Source organism: Clavelina lepadiformis, chromosome 2, assembly GCF_947623445.1.
Source record: "Clavelina lepadiformis chromosome 2, kaClaLepa1.1, whole genome shotgun sequence".
NCBI lineage: Eukaryota > Metazoa > Chordata > Ascidiacea > Aplousobranchia > Clavelinidae > Clavelina > Clavelina lepadiformis.
In genome coordinates this window covers 22,340,561-22,360,494 of record NC_135241.1, presented here as the reverse complement: position 1 = coordinate 22,360,494, position 19,934 = coordinate 22,340,561, and the positions used below count along the sequence as shown (strand labels likewise).

The following is a 19,934-nucleotide window of genomic DNA, read 5'->3' as shown; positions in this document are numbered from 1 at the left end:
GCCGAAGTGTTACAAATGTTTCAAATTCCCTCTATTTTTTCCCACCATCAGCTTGTTGTTGTCTTAATAACAGGGTACAGGACAGGCCTGGTAGGGGGATCTTTACCTTCCAATCCTCCCGGTTTAATGTCCGAAGGGGAAATCGAAGAGAGTCGTCTTCAAAACCGTAACTGGACTTCATCTCAATTGTACCCTTCGCAGATTCCAATAATGGAAGGGGACGATTTCATCGACGGAAACGCAATACCAGCAAGCACGCCTCAGACGGACAACCATTACCAGGTAAGTAGAAGAAAGCTCCAGGACAACTTAGCAGGAGATTACCCAAATAAGGTCTAGGGCTGTTGAAGAAATTCGTATATTTTTGACGCAGAACCTTCGGCATCAAGCTGTGCCACTTGATCGAGTGGCCGTAGCAGGTGCTAATGGACAGATACTGTGGATCAAACCGAATTCCCTTGAAGAAGGCAAAACATACGCAATCTCAGTTGATGTTACAGATATTTCAGGTATATAAAGAATAAAGATGTGACGATCGTCGTGCTATTAGAACTGTGTGGTCCATGATTGGGTCGGAACATAAAATAAACTGGGCTCTACCCGCCTATACCAGCGCTAAAGTCACGTTATAGGTCAAAAGATCATTGTCCATGATTTTATTTCGCTCAACACAGATCAACACAAAATAAGGGGAAGTAGAACCTATTATACCCGGGTCGACCGAGGTCCAAGCTACGGGGATTGTAGTGTCATCCAGGAGATGAGAAACGACACATTTCGTGTCGATTGCCTTGGCTGGAAGAATAGACAGGACGAAAAAACTGACACCGACGTTAGCCAGGTACTATAAATACGGCTAAGCTACTAAATTACCCATAAGACTTCTAAACTTATTTTGCTACAAATTACTTTTATGATTGTATATTTATTTACTATCTGTAGTATGTATATTTGTACTTGTAGTTACTGATAAATTACAACACACTCCACAGCCACACAAAACTTAATAAGGTCACAAACTTATTGTTGGTTCAAAAACTGTCTTAACATTTCAGAACGAAATATTGACGTATGACGTAAGCTACAGTTTAAGTGAGCAAGCCAAAAAACGAATGATTTACAGAGGATCGTTACACAAAAGGAATTTCCAACTGCCTGCCATAGTTAACCCCGGTATGACAAGTTTTGTTTCTGTAGTAAGACGACTGCAAAATTATATCTGTTCATCTGTCTGTTTATATGATATTTGTAATTAATAGTGACATATTAACATACGTCATCGAACCGTGAAGTAAGAATTTTGCCCATATATCGTGTTTTAAATGAGTTCTGTGAAAATATCTAAAATTAATAAAGTTCTGCTCTCAATTTTGTTTCATGTGTGGCAGTTTTTATCCACGTCGAGCTGCAGAACAGCGATGGCGCTCGAACGAGGGTGTGTCGGTTCCCTGTCAACGTCACTAGACCTGGGAGGCCCAGCGATCAAACTGACGTGGCCGATTTTGATTTTGTGTAATTAATTTGCTTTTCCTTGTTGTTATAATTACATTTTTTTCACTTTCTGGGCTCATATTTTTATTATTTTTTTTAGGTATACTTGCTCAGTTGGAATTCGTAGTAAATTGCACCACTTAATATTGCTCAAAGACCAGAACTCGATACTTGCAGAAGTCAACATGTTGGTGGATAGCATGCCACATGTAAGACCGGGTTTTAAGCGATATGTCATGCAATAATAGAGATTGTCCTGTTGCAATGGAGTTTTCAGTTGTTTGTTCAAAAATTTAAAATCTTGATAAAACGTTTTTCTTCGAAGATAAAGCCTCTGACGGAATTGGTGAAGAGAAATCTTATAAATGAGACACAACTGAGCGAGTCCGTGGGAGCCATAGTTCGAGCTCTCTCAACCATTAAATTCGGAAAGTACGTGCGCTTTTATGACGTCACTGATGCTCTGTCGCGAGCTGTAGCATATGCTGAGTACTTGGCTCCTCAAGACATCGTCACGGTGGCCGAGATTATCATCAACGGCTTACAGGAGAGTACAAAAGAAGAAAAGGCAACACCTAGTGGTCCCTGGGCACAACTAGGTAATACCACTTATTTTTTGCCGTCGTCGTACAGAAAGAACCGAATTTTCACTTTTTTCCAATCCTAACAGCAAGAGGCTTGAAAAACGTCCATTTGTCCGGTCAGTTTTTGGACGAAACTCTTTCGAGCATTTCGAGACTGACGTTTTCTCTGCGCAAACTTTTGCGGAAGTCACACCATCCAGGGCCTTCGCTGACGGAGGCTGTGAGAGCTGTCTTGCGTATCGAGGATCAATTGAGGGACTTTTATATAAGTGGGTGGTTATTTTGATATTGAGAAAAACAATGTTTCTTTACCACTTAAAAGCTCTCACAGACCATGACACTAAAATAACGAAACAGCTGATATCACACAAAATATGACATGGTTCATATCGATACTTAAGCACGAAATCACAAAGTGTTTTGACATAACAAACGGTTGATTACAGAGTCAGTCGTGGCAAGGTTACCGGTTTTTGGGAAGAGTAACGTCACATCGGCAGGCATCAACATGGTGGCGCAGTCGGCTCAGGAAACGTTAATTTTGAACCAGTCCGGATCGTTGCTGGTCGGGGCAAAGTTTGCGCCGGAATTTTTTTCCAGTGAAGAGCGCGGCCAATATCTTCAGGCCGGGATCGCGTATCTTGATGAAAGTCCTTATCTGGCAAGTGGCGCTGCTCAACGGGTGAGGAAAAAAGCTCAAACTTGGTCGAAATTTTCTTTTCTTGCAGATTCGCGGTTATTTTTTCTAGAAAGTGATTTTTTTAGTTACACTTTAGAAATTTATTTACTTAGCTTTTGTATTTTGTAAACGAAAAAAACATGTTAGTTTAATCCATAGATATCATATTGTGCAGATGGACGATAGCGCCCTCTCTGTCTGGTTGCTAGATGACGATTTAAAAGAGGTACGGACACGTGATTTGAAACAACCAATCAAAATCTATCTTCCGCCTCGGAAAGAAGTGGTCTGTATTTATTTCCACAATAGAGTAGCGATGATTACGTCATACTTTATCAGTTCTTGATCCATCTTTGATGTACTAGAAATTAATATGCACCAAATTTCTCCCAAAAAACATAGCAACGGAGACTCATTTCGTCAAATTATCGTACCAGTAGACTAAATAGCAACTCTAATCACAGATCGAAGAGGTGAAGGCATTTCGTTACCAGGTGAAAAGGGAACAAATGTCAGTCCACGAATTTGATCTAAGTGAAGCAATCAACAGCACGTTGCACGTTGAAATTTCCATCGAAGATAAGCAGATAAGGTATAAACAAGATGCTTCTGACCACAACTAACAAATTCGTAATAAGTTTTAGTATCCGGAGTACCGAGTTGACATGTTTCACGTTTAAACATCTAATGCTGGACTTCATTATGTTGTTGATTGTAGACATTTCACCATAGCGGTTGCCTTCAGTCAACGTCGGCTGTCAAGCAAAGATCCGCTCAATGACACTTCTATAATCGCGCTAAAAAATTTCTCGTCAATAAAACGGCATCCAAGCCAGAGCAAAGGTAAATTTTACACCCGTTCTCAGCTCAAATAAACTTAGTAGTTTGGCCAAGAACACAGCATAGCGCATGCGGTAATGGTCATAGATCTTATTTGCAATTTGCAGCAATAGTTTTTTTGAAATGTACCCAAAATCCATTTCGATGAAATATTTGCAACAAACACACATCTTTCTCGCGCAGAGTTTACAAATTTCATCAAGACCTCTTTCAAACCCCATCAATATGTACAAAGCGGGAAGATTTACGTCACCCTTTGGAGCACTGACGTCATCACTGCGTCGCAAAGGCGACGATATCGCGACCAGAAAGTGACCTATAACTTAAGCGTTTGGATGTCAGACTGCTTTTATTGGGACAAAAACGAAGAAACTTGGAGTGTGGAAGGAGTACAGGTAGTTTTGTACTCAACACAATACTTACGGATAAGTTGATTTTGGGTGTCTTGCGCTTTAAATGCTTAAGTGTTTGTTTGACGGTGCTGCAGATACGTTCATAGCACACCTAGATGAAAAACTTACAGATTTATTTACTTGAAAATCACCTTTTTCTCTTTTTTTGCGCGAGCTTGCATGTTATGAGCTTGACAATTTTAATTTATTACCTTCAGTAACAATTAAACTAATATTATAATTGTCATACAGTATTACAATACACGCAGAAACGGAATACAATAAATTTTCGCTGCCATCATGTATTCAATATTCGAAGATATTTGAAGTAACAAGTAGCCTACATACCGCTCTAAGATCACCATAACTTCTATATTTATTCTACTTCTATGCTTATTTATGGAATTTTTCACATTGTCTCAGATATTAGGAGAATCAACTCTACAACAAACCGTTTGCTCCACTACACACCTGTCTACGTTCACAAGCTCCTATCATCAGGTTAAAGCTGAGCACATGGTTGAAAATACAAACACAACCGGCACCTCGAATGCTCTTTCCCCTTGTCTTGCTGTGAGTTCCGTAGAGTTGTGTAAAACCTGGTTTGGTTGATGTTTAACTTCAGGTTAAACCTATAAATTATTTAGGGTTTTACGGTGCCTTTAGTCCAAATAACTGCACAGGTTTGCCTTAAATATCTTTTAAATGATATTTCTTTCCAAACACAGGTACTTTTCTGTACACTTGCTTTCTTTACTATATTCCTGACTGTTCACCGTTTCGTTTTACGTCATCGTGATTTTGATGACGTCAGAGATGACGTATATAAGAGTCCAAGGGTGGGGGGCTGGGTGAGATGGTGGTTGGGTACCGACGACGGGGACACGGGTGCCCGGATCCCGATTTTATTGAGGGATAATAAAACCGAACACAGTCAGGTGACGCAAATTAATTAATTAACTTCTTGATATTTCTGTTCATCCGGCTTCAAATAACTTTTCTTTGTGGTTTTATTGTTTGTAAACATAGTTCATTGTCTGTGGCCCCAAGTGCGAAACTTTGATTAAAATTTATAACTCGGACACATATTTCGTTTGTAGGTCTTCGAAATCACTGTGCAAACCGGGAATTGGCCCGGAAGTGGAACTACGTCCCTTCCCCATATCGTCATATACGGACAAGATGGAAAATACGAAGCCAGAGAACTTGTATCTCCAACTGGGCTCGAGATGGCACACGAGAGCTCTAAAGCTGCCAAAAATGAAAGGAACGGAAGTTGTTTTTTTGAAACAGGTCAGGGTGTCTATGGTTCCTGGTCGATTCAACCAAAGGACGACTAAACCCTGGACGATCTAAAATACACCTGCGGGTCGAATAGTCTTTGTATGGATTGTCTTGGGTCTAACCGTACGTTGGATAAAATTACCTTGGGTTTATTCGTCCGTGGGTTAAATTAACCGATCACCGATGTGTATAAGTAAATTGTTTAAGCTTAAGGCACGGGGCCAAGGTGATTCGTTTATGGCAGTATGTTGTTATATTCATGTTATGAAATGGTTATGTAATGTTATTTTATAGCTTACATGTTCTATGCAGAATAACTACACGCATCAACGCGAAAGTAATTTTTGTATCAGAATAAATGCAATAAAAGTTAAACAACCTTCGATCAAAGGCGCTGTAATATTTAGCAACCTGCTACATTAATAACAAAAACAAGCAGTTCTGAAACTGTAAGCATTCAACTTTTACTTGACTCGTCATCCAGGCTCAACAAAGACATTTATTGCGTCATTCGAGCAGAACCTTGGTCCCATTTGGAAACTCTGCATTTGGCACGACCATTCCGGCTTCTGGCCTCGTTGGTATCTTGACTACGTCATTATTCGTGACGTCAACAGCGATGAACGGTGGTACTTTCCCTGTTACGCATGGCTGGCGCTTGATCGCGGTGGTAGAAGAATAAGCAGGGAGCTCGAGCCGCTGGAAAGAAAACCGACTCTTGCGCGTCATCTAGCGATCAAAACCAGAAACAACTTGCTTGATTGTCACAGGTGATCTGACAGTGTTTGCTTTGTTTTGAGTAAAATACAGGAAAAGTAAGTGTTTTTGTCTTTATTGCGACTGATTTTTCGTTTGACGTCACAGTGTTTTGCCGATATTTGCATGCGCTTGCTGGGGCGCGCTCACAAGATCACAGAGAATCGTTCACGCGATGACTCTATGCTTTGTTATTCTGGGATTGACAACTGCAAAAATCTGGCTCGTATATGCCAGTGACTTTGAGAACAGTAGGTTTTTGCTTAGCGCGTAGCATCATTGTCGATGAATGAGTTATATTTTTTCTTAAACAGTGCATAGAAAGAAATGAACCAGCTACGGTATATATTGTAACAGCAATCTCATTTCTTGCAGGCTTCACGTACTTTAGCGCTGAAGCTGTTTTCTGGGGCTTCCTCATTGGTTTAACAGCAAGCGCCATTCTTTTACCCGTGCAACTGATTCTCAGGTAAGGGGATTCCTCACGTCGGCCGGCTGAGTGCCTGAACTTTTCTCTGTTTGTGCGCAACGGTCTGTAGTGTTATGTTACGCAAGTTTATGTTTGTCATATAGGTTCACCAAGCGTGACGAACGCGTATCAGTGGCGATAGAAGATACCACTAGCGGCGGTGTGCGCTCACCAAACAGCCTATCCCACGTCTCTACTGTTTTCAAGAGTGGGGACGACTTATACGCACATGGTTGTTACCTTATCGTAGCTTCTACTTCGCGTTGTATACCTAACACAGCATTAACATGTTTTGTTTAATGAACTTGTCTGGCAAAGAAAGGTGTTAACTTTGGATCGGTTGCACCAACTCTCGGCAAAAATCCATTAATTATGCAGATATTAAAGATTAGATAGATGTATCACATACCCCATGTCTCTACATGCAGAATCCAACAAATGCGTTCCGGGTGGACTTAGAAAGACGGAAACCATCGCACAAACGGACCTGCTAGGGCTGGACCACGAAGGAGACTTCGATGTCGTCACAGTTTGGCTCAAAGGAGAACACGGAGAAGAGAAAGGTAATTTATTCTGCTTGTAGTGTTGACGTTCGGCTTACACTTGACTGCGCGTATAAGATCAAATGCTTTATGTGAATGACCAAAAGTAAACGTTACAATAACATTTAATTAAAAAAAAATGTTAATCCCGCCTTCGGATTCTCTTTATAACGTCATAATGATTTCATTCAGTATGCCAAGGGAACCCATCCCATCCCTTTGAGCCAGAGGAGAGCATCTGCTCTTGGCCACCGCGTCACAGCGTTAGCTCCCTCGACGAAGAGATCGTTCGTTGCATGAGGACGTCATCGCCTTCCACCTTCGTCACTCACGAGCCCACAGGTACGTCATAGTGACGTAATTACTACCTCCACCAGGAGTTGGCTGATTGGAAATTACGTCATCGTTCGAAATTAATTTTCTAGATCGCACCATCCCAGATTCTAGTTGCTATGGCGACTGCTCATCGTCCTGTTGCCATGCCAACGACTTCAATGAGTCGGTATCCAACATAAGCCACTCCAGGCATCCCTCCGATGAAACTATTCACGTAACAATGCGTAAAAGTGACGTCAGTCAGTGAGTGCATATTTGCTGGCAAATTGTTGGTATCAAGTATCAACATAATATTTCTTTGCTGAAAAAAATAGACGCCTTTAAAAATTCGGCGACTTGCTTTAAAGTTTTATTGGTGGTTTAGCAGTATAAGAACTTGAAGAAATTTAACTAACTAACTAGCTAATAACTAACTAATTATTAATCACTTAGTTATTATCAAGAAGACGACGTCATCAAGCCCCGTATTTTGGCCATGGACGGCCCTATTTTGGTGCCCTGCGAAAAACTAGCCCCTCTGCCTCAAACTTGGAGTGGTCTTCTCCCCCCAGAATGTGTGCACGTCGGTTGGGTGTACTACGTAACAGCCAGCATTATTGCGTGTGCTGTCGTCATATACGGCGCTGCAAACGTCATGGAAGATATAGATGTTGGAATTTGGTTGGAAACGGTATTCTTCGCCTTGTTTTGGACTTTGCTGGTCATTGAGGTTCTTGTCATTTTCATGTCTAGCTTCGTGTCAACTTGCGTCAGCTTGTTTATGGACACAGAGTTAAGTGAAGTTTTGCCAAACTTGTTTCCCTCAGTTGAGGTTGCCGCTGTTGACGATTACTCCTATAAGTATTTCAGCGGTGAGTAAAAGTGTTGTCACTGCGCGGTTTTAAAGCCAACAAGGTGCTAAACACTTAATTGCGTTTTGTTAAGCGTTATGTTGACCCGTGTCGGTTCCTTTACAAAAACTATTTTCAGATTCTTCGGAAAAATATGAGATAAATGATGGAAAAACCGCAACTCTGGATCCGTCGGTGATCAAACTCCGCATCTGTGAGCGGAGGCGTTCCCGCTATCTCCGCAACGTTGCACCTCCCTACAACCAGAAAGGAAGATGGAAGAGTAAGAAGGACCCCCTCCGTCTGCGATCCCGAGAAATGCGAAGTGAATCGGCCGCAATGAGAGCCATCTCATCCTGGCTAATCGTCATCTTTTTGTCCGTTATGCTGGTCACTTTCGTGTTTACGCAACGGACGCTGAAACCAACTAAGCAAATCAACCATTGGTTTAATCTCGGCTTCTGTGTCAATGAAAATTCAGTCGTTTACCAGCGAATGGACTCAGACTTTAATTCCAATTTTAGCAAAGTCACATCCCTTTTATCGTGGCAAGAATGGTTTGAAAAATCGTTCCATATCTGCGAATTGGAGTCTCGTTTGAATCAGAATTACTCGCTGGTAAACTTAAACCAAGTTTTACTAGGACCTGTAACAGTGACCGCTCTGCGACGTACCGAAGTTGGCCATTGCAGTGAGCTTCCATCCAAAATGCGAAAACTGCTCTACGCTAAAAACTACTGCAAACGCAAACCAGCCAACAGCACTGACAGTGAGCCCAAGTTATTCTATGGCACCCACGCAACAGGTTACGTGTTTGAGCAAACGGTGAATATCCATCTGCACCAAAGAAACAAACAACATTACACAGAAATATGTCCTGCGAATTCCAGCGATGCAGTGTCGGTTGATATTGTGTTGTACGATCTCGCCAGCAGAAGATATTTTCTGATCAGCGCTTTGTCAGAATTTCGAACCCTGCGTCCTCAATCGACCGTGACAATTCGTTCCGCATCGCTGCAAACTTTCGACACACGTGTACGTGATTGGTTGGCTTTCTGTCACGTGGTCGTCCTCATCTGGGCAGCCTGGTGGGCGTTTAAAAATCTTCTTTCTCTCATCGAGTTCAAGGTCTTGGGAAAAGGAGGTAGGATGGAGTTATCGAGACGTTCCCTTCATCGCGGGAGCAAGATGGCGGCATTACTTGATCTGACGATTTGGATGAGCGTTGTCGCATATCTTGTCAGCTCATGTGTCATGCGTTACAGTGCTTTTGTCCTTTCCTATGAGCTGGAAAACTCGAACCATTTTCACCAAGACCCAGGCAGTCTGATTCGTTTTTTCCTGAAGTGTGAAGAAGCCACTAGATACACACTGGGAATATGGACGACGCTATTCGTGATAAAAGTGGTCAATTTAGCGGTCAATCTCCACGGATACAAAAGTAAACTGACCTACAGCGTAACTGCAGTGTGCCAATCATCCGCCGCCACGTTTAAAGCCGTACTGTTCCCATTTACAGTACTGGTCTTAATTATGTCAATGTTTGGGCAAATTCTTTTCGGAACTGGACTCGTGTCCCATTCCAGCCTCGCCGGAGCGATGCAAAAGACGATGCAATCATCGGCTTGGCTGGGATTAGTTGGCGGACACGCTGAGCAAGATTTGAAGGCGTATCGCTCGCATACTGGGCTGCTGTTGGCCTTCCTCTATTTTTCCGTTTTGTTTTTCACGACTCGTCTTATCTTGAAAGGCTTTATCGTTGCCAGCCACCGATGGTTCCACGCCAATGGAAGAACCGCGAAAGCGTCAAAACAATCAGGGAAATGCTCGAAAACAGTTCGTTCAGGAAAGAAAACTAAAAAGCAATCATTAAAATCCTCGAGCAAAGCCGTAAAGCGGACACGTGTCACCGAGGAAAGTTGGATCAGTTTCATGGAAATCTGGACTCTAATTTCCCGCAAAATTAAAAATTTTTTCGGAATCATGACAGCCTCCCTTTTTTGCGGTAGCGTCCCGATTTGTCTGGATCGTTTCTGTCCCGCTAGACAGTCCTATGACGATCATAGAAGAGGGTCGGCCCAGTCCTTAAGCCGTCTTAAGAGCCTTTCGTTCTCAAGTTACGATAAGTCTAAGATGCCGAACGAAAGTGGTTGCTCTACTTGTGACCTGACCCCGACTAAGAACTGTTTTTCGCTTCCCAAAAAAACGCCGCAATTTGACGTCCGCTGGGTGGGGCCAATGGAACCAGCGATTGACGAGTACAACCTTTCCGGAGATGTTGCCCTGTCCGAAGTAAGTTAATTATTAATTTAATTAAAGCTCATCAAACGTTATTGCTCTGATGTGACTAATGCGATATGGAACCTTGATTTTGTTCTTTTACAAAGCATCTTTCCTTCTGCTATCTACCACAGATTGAGCTACAGGTCAACGAATTTTGCGTCAGAGCCACGGCATTGGTCGATGATGTCATGAGCACGTTTTCTAGTTTAGAAAAGCACCATAAGAAAGATTGTGGGTAAGAGCAATGGAACATCGTAATGCACATAATCTTATGTTAAATATGCACTGAAGTAAAACTAAGAGACTGACTGGCTTATAGCGATGAATAGCGTCGAAGCAAAACTGTTTCAAGTTGTTTTTATTATACCTCATAGTTATTCTCGTGATTAAAAGAGCGTTTCCCGTGTCTTTAGGAAGTCGGTCAAGGAGGCGCTGGTCAGTCGGACGGACCTGTGCGTGCCGGGAAGAGCTTCTGATCAGGATCATACGAACAGAAACCTTTGCTCAGTGACCGTGACGCCGTATTCTGGCAGAGGAACGTTACAGCCACAAAATGTGGACAACCAGTCACTTCGTCAACTCCGTGCGATTGAAAATGATCAGATTATCCAAGTAAAACCAGCTAGGGCGGTTCATCCGCGCCTAAAAGCGTCTTTATCACTGCCCATCGATCCTAATGAAAGGGATTCGGTTCGACTTAGTGGCTTAAGAAAGATATCCGCCAACTCACCGCGTGACTCAGGAAAAACAACGGGTCGCTTCAAAAAAGTTTCGCCTTTTCCTCAAAAAGACCCAAACCCAGTCGACGTCACTATATCAACAGACGATGCCCACACGCCCTTGCCAACACTAACCACCTTGAACATAGCTCGACACAATCACCGCCTCCACAGAACGAAAAGTGACGTACAAAGGACGTCATCAGGGGAAGTACCAAGCACGTCATCAAATGACGTACCGTGCACGTCAGCAGGCTTGCGTCATCAACAAGTAGTTGCGGACGAAAGCTCTTCGTCATCTGGGACCGGGAGTAGGACAAGTGGTGAGGTGAGTACGGAGCCGTCTAATTGACCGCCAACTTCTCAAGTTACCTCGGTCCAACTTTCTACGGTCATATTTCCTCGTTTGGAGTGTCCTCAGCTTTCCTCACAAGTTTCTGCCGTTATTTTCAGGGCAATGAAAGCGGCGAAAATTTCTCCGCCTGCCTCTGGAGGGCGATACAGAGCAGAAAACGCAAAGCTAAGAAAAAGAATGTTACAGGCCCGGCTCCTACAAGACGTGAGTACTACTAGTTCCCGGAGGAGCATATTATGTAGAGTAAGCTTTACACTAGCATGGCGGCACACAGCAATATCTTTCAGTCTAAGCCGTGCTTGTGCACAGTTATTTTGCATGGAGTGCGCACAGAAAATTTATCAGCACCCCAAATTATTTTAGCATGTGCATTTATTGTTGTGTGCCTTTCTGGCCTTACGTCAAGAAGTGTACAACAGTAAAAGTTTACGCACTTGTATACATATAATATTGAAAGAGAACGTTGCTTGTAACCATGTAAGATTTCAGATTCTTTCATTCTTTCAGCGAGAGGTCTCAGACGATCGCAAACAGTTTTCATAGATGTCAGAGAACTTCCGGTAATTCCTTCGTTCCAGCCAGCACTTCCGTCGCAAACGCATTCAAACAAAGCACGGTCGCACTTAAAAGACGCGATCTCGTCGAAAACGAAGGAACCGCCACGTTTTGCCGCTGCCTTCGAAACCAAACACTATAAGTCGTCCGTAAGCGATAGGGCTCCGCTTGGCGGCAAGAAATCGTCAACGCCGGTGACCGCTATAAGTGAAGAAGATTTTGAAGATGAGATTGGGTGAGCATGAAATTAACCCTTTTTATTTTATGTATATTTTCATGAATGGATTTCTTAGTATATTGATAAAACGTGATAACTCGATGACAATATACGCAGCAATGGTGGAACCGTTTTCAAAGTGGGTGGACCCACTGGCGAATTTAATATTGCGTCGAAGGGGTCAAAATTTTTTTCAAGTTTCATCCAAATTTTTGCCTTTGCCCAAAACGCACAACTGCTGAAATTTCGCACTTTCCCGCTTACGCATCGAAATGGAATGTGGAATGTCATTTTTATATGTGAACGTACGGAAGTAATTATTTATGACGCTCATTTTTGAGACGCCGTTTAAAACGATTTTATCACGCCTTGTAACACGCTTATTGTATTTTTGGCGAGTTGGAGAATCTACCATTTCGGTGAAGTGGTCTTGTGTTGCGTACGACTCATATCTTTGTTCAAATCATAATGAGCTTTGTAATGTTTTTCCTTTATACAACTCAATTAATCGATGGACAACTGCTCATCAACAACGGTAATTTGCGATCTGCTTGGTTGTTGATATAGCGTGTCGAAAACTTTCTCACAATGCTTGATTACCAGAAAGGTACAAACTTATAGCCGACAAAGAGTCACAAAAACGAAAACACGATGAAAGAAAATAAACAAAACCAGCTTGTGAGAAAGCATGGCTAAATTACCTCCGACCTTCAGTAAATACGGCCACTACAGTGGGTGGGCCTGGCCTGAAGAGTCTTATATTTATTTTTAAAGGTGGAGGAGCCAGGCCACCCCCGTCCCGCTATCTATAAATATAGGCTAATATGACGTTTATTAAAATTTTGTACTAATCTATTAACCTTTTAATTCTAATCAAGTTATTTCGACACCGAGAGGTAAAATCCATTTACGTTTCAAGTCGGTTGTCTGTAATTGACTGTTAGATTTTGAGGTTGTTCTAATTTGACAGTTATTTAGTCATGAAAAGAGATGTGGACACGATGTAAGGTCAGGAAAGTTAACGTTGCAACAATTTCATTTCAGGTCAATTCCTGGCTATGTCCCAGGGTGAAAATAGGCGCTCGAACATCGATTTACCCGGACTGATTAAGCTAGTGAAATCACTCCAAGCGGTGCAGGATTCTCGCAGGAGAAAGCCATGGATTCTGCACAGACGCAGGATTCTGTCACAAAGTTGAAACCTATTGTCCTTCTGTGCTGAATAATCCACTAGTGACTAGTATTTATTGCAGCGAATGCCTTTTGTATTGATTTGTTGAATGTACGTTTGTTTCGCAAAGTGCCAAAGCTGTAATGTTACAGTAAAAGAACTCCCAGCAAAGACAATATATAGGCTATTTTGTGTTGAGAGTTTAGAAAAACTAGGGCTTAAAATAACAACCTTGCTTAAATAAGATTCCCGCTTCACTCCGGTTTCTGAAAACACTCAGTGAACTAATAAGAGTAAATAAAACCTTAAATGGCTCGTTCGTGTTGGCGCACGACGTTGTCTTCCTTGCCTCAACAAGGCAAGATCTAAACCTGGCAGTCTTTAATACATAAACTTTTTATTTTTCAAATACAGCCACAAACCACAATCTACGTTGGCACGCTTGAATGAAACTTTTCGCGAAACAGCAAGCACTAGAAAGTCTCATGGGTTGTAGGAAAACCAGTTGGGTGTTGGGAAAATTTAATTAACGCAGAATACGCAGCACGTGGGAACTCAAATTAAAATATATTTAACTAGAACTACTTTGGAAGGTTTTGACGTAGGACGATACAACTTCTTTCAGCTTGCTCTCCGTTTCTTCACTCAGTTTACCTTCAGACCTGTAGCAAAGGAAACAATTTATGGAAAATCTAGTTCCACACCTATCCACCATCAAGAATATGTACAGTCGTACACGTTGTCCCGTGGACTATCGCAGTCATTTAAAACGCTGAGCCAACATTCATTGTACACCACATTCTAAGTTAGTGGTTGACTCGTTTACCTGATTGTGTTGACAAGACCAGAATGTGCTGAACGCATGTGGTCAATGAAGGCGCTTTCAAAGTCTGTGATTTTCGATGGATCAATTTTATCTAAAAATCCTCTTACACCACAGAAGATAACCACAATCTGTTCAGCAATGTCCATGGGATCTGAAAATAAAGCAGAGAATAATCAAAAAGCACTTAACAAAAATACCACAGCAAGTGGAACTCACCGTATTGAATTTGTTTGAGAAGCTCGGTAAGACGAACACCTCTGTTGAGCAACTGTTGCGTGGAGGCGTCCATATCGCTACCAAACTGGGCAAATGCGGCAACCTCTCGATACTGGGCAAGGTCCAACTTCATCGTACCAGAAACCTTTTAAAATGTGATATATACGTTTGGTTGATAAAGAGCCGGCTGTTTCAAGAGCGTCTCTGACATGTCAGAATAGGCTCAATGCTATGGGGCCCTCCACCATTTGTAGTAAATATTACCGTTGTAACCGTTTTGTAGCACAGCGAACAAAAAAAAGACCCAAACAATTGAAAGCTTGAGCTTTAGGTAACTGTGTACATGATCTAGCAGCTCTAGCAGAGGTCTTGGCAGCAATGAAGTAACTGCCAAGGATCCAAGGTGAGTGCAACAACATATTAAGCAAGTTAAATAATTTATAGAACGAAAATAGTTTTTCTATTGTGGAATGTTCCAATTTCAAACCTGTTTCATGCCTTTGATTTGGGCAGCAGATCCGACACGACTGACAGACAAACCGACGTTGATAGCAGGTCTGACACCCTTGTGGAAAAGCTCGGTTTCCAAAAAGATCTACCAAACAAAATAAATATTTCCACTTACCAACTATTTTCAAAAATTTACTCACAACCAAATTCAATGTTATTGTCCATACTTGTCATTATTAGTGTAATCTTGTATAGATAACAACTTTGCATTTACCTGGCCATCAGTAATAGAAATGACGTTAGTTGGAATGTAAGCGGACACATCACCAGCTTGGGTTTCAATCACTGGCAGAGCAGTGAGAGAGCCACCTCCGAAGTTATCACTCATCTTTGCAGCACGTTCAAGGAGACGTGAGTGAAGATAAAAGACATCGCCAGGGAAAGCCTCACGACCTGGAGGACGACGCAAGAGCAGGGACATCTGCCTGTAGGCTACAGCCTGTGAAAAATGACTGTTATCAATACCAGTCTAGATAAACGAAGGCTCACTGCAGAAAAAATGTGCTAATGGAGGAAAGATCTATTGCAATGGCATTTAAAACACTTGTCCTTTTCTAATAATATATGCTATAAGCACTGCATTTTGCAATAACAAGTCAACAAGTAAAAATGCATTTAATACCTGTTTTGATAAATCATCATAAATAATAAGCGCATGTTTGCCGTTGTCGCGGAAGTGTTCTCCCATCGATGTGGCAGAATAAGGAGCCAAATATTGCAATGGGGCGGCATAAGCAGCAGATGCGACAACAATGATGGAATATTTCATCGAATCTACACAGCATATCAACGTAATACGAAAAAACCCATCCAAGGCATAATTACGTTGACAATGTGTTACCAACATTTTAGTCAAGGTCATACTTACCAGTATTTTCCAAACGCTGGATAAGCTGGGAGATGGTTGACTGTTTCTGTCCAATAGCAGTGTAGATACAGTACAATTTCTTCTTCTCATCGGTGCCTTCGTTAAATCTTTTCTGGTTGATGATTGTATCAATGGCGACGGCGGTTTTGCTGACAGATGAAGCATACATTACTTATAAAACAAGTATGTAGCATTAAAAAAGAACTAATGCAATTCACAGATGTAAATGCAAAAACCAAAACACTTGCAACGCAATTCATTTAACCTCACCCTGTCTGTCTGTCACCAATAATGAGTTCTCTCTGTCCTCGACCGATGGGTACGAGTGAATCGATTGCTTTCAAGCCAGTTTGCATGGGCTCACTTACACTAACACGGGAGATGATACCTGGTGCTTTAACGTCAACTCTTCGTCTTTGCGTGGTTTTAAGGGGACCCTAACAAAAGCAAGTAGCCTACATATGTTAACCTTGACCAATCTTCATAAAATATCCAGGATTTGCAATAATATATCACTTTGTGCAAACAGCAAGAACCAGTAGTATAATACTGTATAAGGAAGCAGAAAATTACCAGAATATTTCATTTTGTCTTTGGTTTTAAACGAACTAGCCAATGGCAGGATCACGGGCGCCGAACTTGGGTGGACAGGGTGGATTTTTCCACCCTGGATTTTTTTAACAAATGATAGCGATTTTATGTTCGAAAGGTTATACAGTCAAATCCGGTTAATTGCACTCTGCATAATTACATAATTCGTTTTATCGCATAAAGGGCGCAAGTCCCAAACTGTAGGCGTAGTCTGTCATTTGTAAAGACAATACTTCGGTTTATCGCATAAAGGTTTATTGCATAATCCGCTTAATTGAATAAAAATGAAGATAATTTATTCCATTATTCAAAAGTTTTTAAAAGATAAAATTGAAAACAACGCGCACACGCAATGCGTAAGCTTTGTGACTTGTGGTGCGCTTTGTTACGAAACAATGAAACCAACAATGCTCAATTTAAGCATTAACACGTGGCTGTCAATACGCTCACATTAACATCCGCACTGTTTTAGTTTCATTTAAGCGTTGCGTTAAGATGATGCCGTAATATGTGAAGAAGTTTTACGAAACAAACAAGTTGAAAAAGACAACAATAAAGAAAGCTCTGCTGACGCAATCGTTGTGACAACACCAAAAAATAAAGAAGTTCTGCATGTACATCATACAACTCGCCAACGACTACAGTTTGAAGGGGCGGACATGGTCACATTTGTTCGCTTAAAAACACAAATGCAAGAAAGCATGTTTTCATCTTTTGCGTGCTTGAATGAATGAATGATCGCTATACGCAATAAACGTTAGTGTGTTGCGTATTGACGCCTTTACACGTGAGTCTTGACCAGCGTCGCAAGTCGCACGTCAAGTAAGAAAAATAAGTGGAATTTGCACTTTTGCATAAACGCATAAATAATTCGTTTAATCGCATAAAAAGACTTGGCAAATTGACTATGCAATTAATCGGATTCGACTGATCTGCTTTTGTTGGAAGTGTTTTCCCATCTCTGGTGATACGTCTGTACAGACAAACATAATGACCAAAAATAACCTTGAGTCGACGCATGCGGAGAGTTTAAAGAGACTAGGGAGAGCAAAACTAGAAGGGGTGCAGAAAATCACGGACGATAAATACAATTGAGCTGTAAGTGTTGGGTCATAACCAACAAGTCAGAATTTTTATAAAAAGCAAAAACTTGTAGCATGGCTGTTGTCGCAAATAACGTTGATTAGAAGTATATTTTATCTTATATTGTGTTTTTACAACAATCCTTGACACGGGGAATTCCCAAACATATAAACCCATTAACTTTTCCGCCCTACATTTTGTAAACTTCGGCGCCTATGGGCAGGATGAATTGCTTAAAAAACTTACTTTTAAAATACCCTGTATTATATCAATAATTATGAAGATATTTTGCAATTTCTCAGTTTGCAATTACTGCCACCCCAAGACACAAGGTATAGATTCCAGTTGTTACCTTTCCATCTAAGGGGTTGCCCAAAGCATCCACAACTCTGCCAAGAAGTTCCTCTCCAACTGGCACATCTACGATGGCACCAGTTCTCTTTACAATATCACCCTCCATGATATTTCTGTCATTACCAAATACAACAATACCAACATTGTCTTTCTCCAAGTTCAAGGCCATTCCCTGGAATAAAAGGAGTTTTGAGTCACAGATGCTCATAGAAATGAAACTGACATTAACTACGAAGTGAAAAAGCCTCGGTAATACATTTTGTAGACAAACCTTCAATCCACTACTGAACTCAACCATCTCTTCAGCCTGGATGTTACGTAAGCCGTGAACACGAGCAATACCATCACCGATTGTCAGCACACGACCAGTTTCCGAAAGATCTTGAGATGGTGCCGTGCCTAAAATCCTCTGTTCCAGAATGGATGAAACCTCTGCCGCTCCTTAACAAAAAAGAAAGCATGCTAACTTTTCATATATTATGCGATCATTTCACTGAAATACAAACAGAAAACATAGTACAGGACTCGCATATTCTATTCGTATTTTAATAACTTTGCAGTCAGGTAAGCCACGATACATATCCCAGGCCAGTATCTACTTCTGCAGCAATGAATGCTTTATAATACAGGTTTACCGGCATAGTTGGGAAGTGTGAATAAAAAAGTAAAGGGGAAAAACTCTTGCCACACACACACACAGCAGCTGACTTGGAATTTTCCAAGAATATGTGAATAGCTGCTTTTGAGTGTGAATGCAACCTATTTTTGTAAAGTAGGTGTTTAGGTAAGGTTTGGGTATAGGCTATTTTTAAATGTGCGTGTGAGTGCAAGCAGAATTTTAATGTGAAAATTACTACATATGGGCTTAAAACAAGTGGCTGATATGCGAGACATACAGCGGGAACTTCCCAGTCATCAGAGAGTTTTGATATTACAACTGCATTTTGTTTTAGTCTGAAAGGATAGCTGACCTTCTCTTATCTGACTGCGTTTAGAATTAAGTATAACTAAATTTACTTAATACAATGTGGCAGTACACTTTTAAAGCCAGGCTAACTGTCCAATGCTACAATGGCATGTGCCCATGAATGCATTAAGTGAGACTGCTACAAACCATGAAAACAACATCAAATCCTAAGGCAATATTTCTTAAAAACTTGTCGAAACCTTACTAAACTTTCGAATAACACATCAATAAAACAAACCTTGCTTTTCAGCATAGAACTTTTGAGTTGTTGACAGATTTCTGGTGGCCACAAAGCTGACACATTTCGTTACCTGGTCGAAAAATAAGTGTTAAACATATTATAAATAATAGTGCTAATGCAAGTTCTGTGCTATTATGCTTTCTGTTAATGCAATGCAAAAGTACATACCGAAGAGTTCAGTCAAATACAGATACGGTACATAACATTCACACATTGAAAAGAAACATTGTAGGTACTCGTAACTACAATGCAACCTTTAACACCCACATTTTTCGACGTTCGTGGCAAACTCCTGCCAACAGCGGCGACGAGCTTTGACGAAATCATAGCTGCAGGTCCTTGTGCGTCTCAACAAAAACTCCAAAACAACGTACGTTTTACGGCTGTGGAATTTATACTGTTCCACCGCTTCTGAAAATGGAACTCGGTAAACTTGGATAGTGCCGGTTGCTCCAAGAGTCAGGTCGAACGCCCCTGTCGCATGCCTTAGCGATCCCACGTCGATTAAAATCAATCATGTGTGACGAAAGTTGAGCAACATTGCCTTGTGATGCTGCACATCTTGCCCCATAGTTGTGTAGCCTATTTCCTCGTAGGTTTTAGTTATACTTAATATACTAGGAATATTTTAAATTTGGAATGTAGATTATTATCCTTAATAATCTATAGATTTACGTGGTTTTTACCTGTTTTCGTGTTTTACAAAGTTTATTTATTGTTAACACACGAACATTTATCCAGGTCGACTTACTTCCGATTTCACGTAAAGAGGTTT

The 19,934-nt window shown here is 41.3% G+C and overlaps 2 protein-coding genes across 4 annotated transcripts in view; one reads left to right on the top strand and one right to left on the bottom strand.

Annotated features, from left to right (window-relative positions):
- Positions 1 to 13,679, top strand: part of LOC143446536 (uncharacterized) — a 33,165-nt gene extending 19,486 nt beyond the window's left edge. For 2 of the 3 annotated variants that reach the window (XM_076946203.1, XM_076946202.1), the window contains exons 43-72: positions 74 to 282; positions 374 to 509; positions 675 to 841; positions 1,056 to 1,173; positions 1,389 to 1,512; positions 1,592 to 1,700; positions 1,817 to 2,090; positions 2,162 to 2,344; positions 2,522 to 2,757; positions 2,930 to 3,040; positions 3,219 to 3,346; positions 3,473 to 3,597; positions 3,778 to 3,989; positions 4,410 to 4,559; positions 4,715 to 4,924; positions 5,087 to 5,279; positions 5,755 to 6,040; positions 6,135 to 6,277; positions 6,402 to 6,495; positions 6,600 to 6,727; positions 6,924 to 7,058; positions 7,230 to 7,379; positions 7,463 to 7,616; positions 7,806 to 8,224; positions 8,343 to 10,495; positions 10,591 to 10,721; positions 10,900 to 11,533; positions 11,659 to 11,764; positions 12,068 to 12,350; positions 13,377 to 13,679. In XM_076946203.1, the coding sequence (XP_076802318.1) occupies positions 74 to 282; positions 374 to 509; positions 675 to 841; positions 1,056 to 1,173; positions 1,389 to 1,512; positions 1,592 to 1,700; positions 1,817 to 2,090; positions 2,162 to 2,344; positions 2,522 to 2,757; positions 2,930 to 3,040; positions 3,219 to 3,346; positions 3,473 to 3,597; positions 3,778 to 3,989; positions 4,410 to 4,559; positions 4,715 to 4,924; positions 5,087 to 5,279; positions 5,755 to 6,040; positions 6,135 to 6,277; positions 6,402 to 6,495; positions 6,600 to 6,727; positions 6,924 to 7,058; positions 7,230 to 7,379; positions 7,463 to 7,616; positions 7,806 to 8,224; positions 8,343 to 10,495; positions 10,591 to 10,721; positions 10,900 to 11,533; positions 11,659 to 11,764; positions 12,068 to 12,350; positions 13,377 to 13,404 (7,529 nt within the window). In that variant the 3' untranslated portion in view covers positions 13,405 to 13,679. The remainder of the gene's footprint in view (positions 1 to 73; positions 283 to 373; positions 510 to 674; positions 842 to 1,055; positions 1,174 to 1,388; positions 1,513 to 1,591; positions 1,701 to 1,816; positions 2,091 to 2,161; positions 2,345 to 2,521; positions 2,758 to 2,929; positions 3,041 to 3,218; positions 3,347 to 3,472; positions 3,598 to 3,777; positions 3,990 to 4,409; positions 4,560 to 4,714; positions 4,925 to 5,086; positions 5,280 to 5,754; positions 6,041 to 6,134; positions 6,278 to 6,401; positions 6,496 to 6,599; positions 6,728 to 6,923; positions 7,059 to 7,229; positions 7,380 to 7,462; positions 7,617 to 7,805; positions 8,225 to 8,342; positions 10,496 to 10,590; positions 10,722 to 10,899; positions 11,534 to 11,658; positions 11,765 to 12,067; positions 12,351 to 13,376) is intronic. The other variant, XM_076946204.1, reaches the window with a different exon arrangement.
- Positions 13,680 to 13,883: 204 nt separating this feature from the next.
- On the bottom strand, positions 13,884 to 19,595 carry LOC143446537 (ATP synthase F(1) complex subunit alpha, mitochondrial-like). The gene is made up of 12 exons (XM_076946205.1): positions 19,427 to 19,595; positions 19,157 to 19,229; positions 18,223 to 18,392; positions 17,950 to 18,123; positions 16,194 to 16,360; positions 15,924 to 16,072; positions 15,678 to 15,829; positions 15,270 to 15,494; positions 15,033 to 15,140; positions 14,546 to 14,690; positions 14,330 to 14,480; positions 13,884 to 14,165 (listed from the first exon to the last, which is right to left on the bottom strand). Exons 1-12 carry the CDS (start codon positions 19,484 to 19,486, stop codon positions 14,075 to 14,077), a joined length of 1,665 nt encoding a protein of 554 aa, XP_076802320.1. The 5' UTR covers positions 19,487 to 19,595; the 3' UTR covers positions 13,884 to 14,074.
- Positions 19,596 to 19,934: the final 339 nt, after the last annotated feature.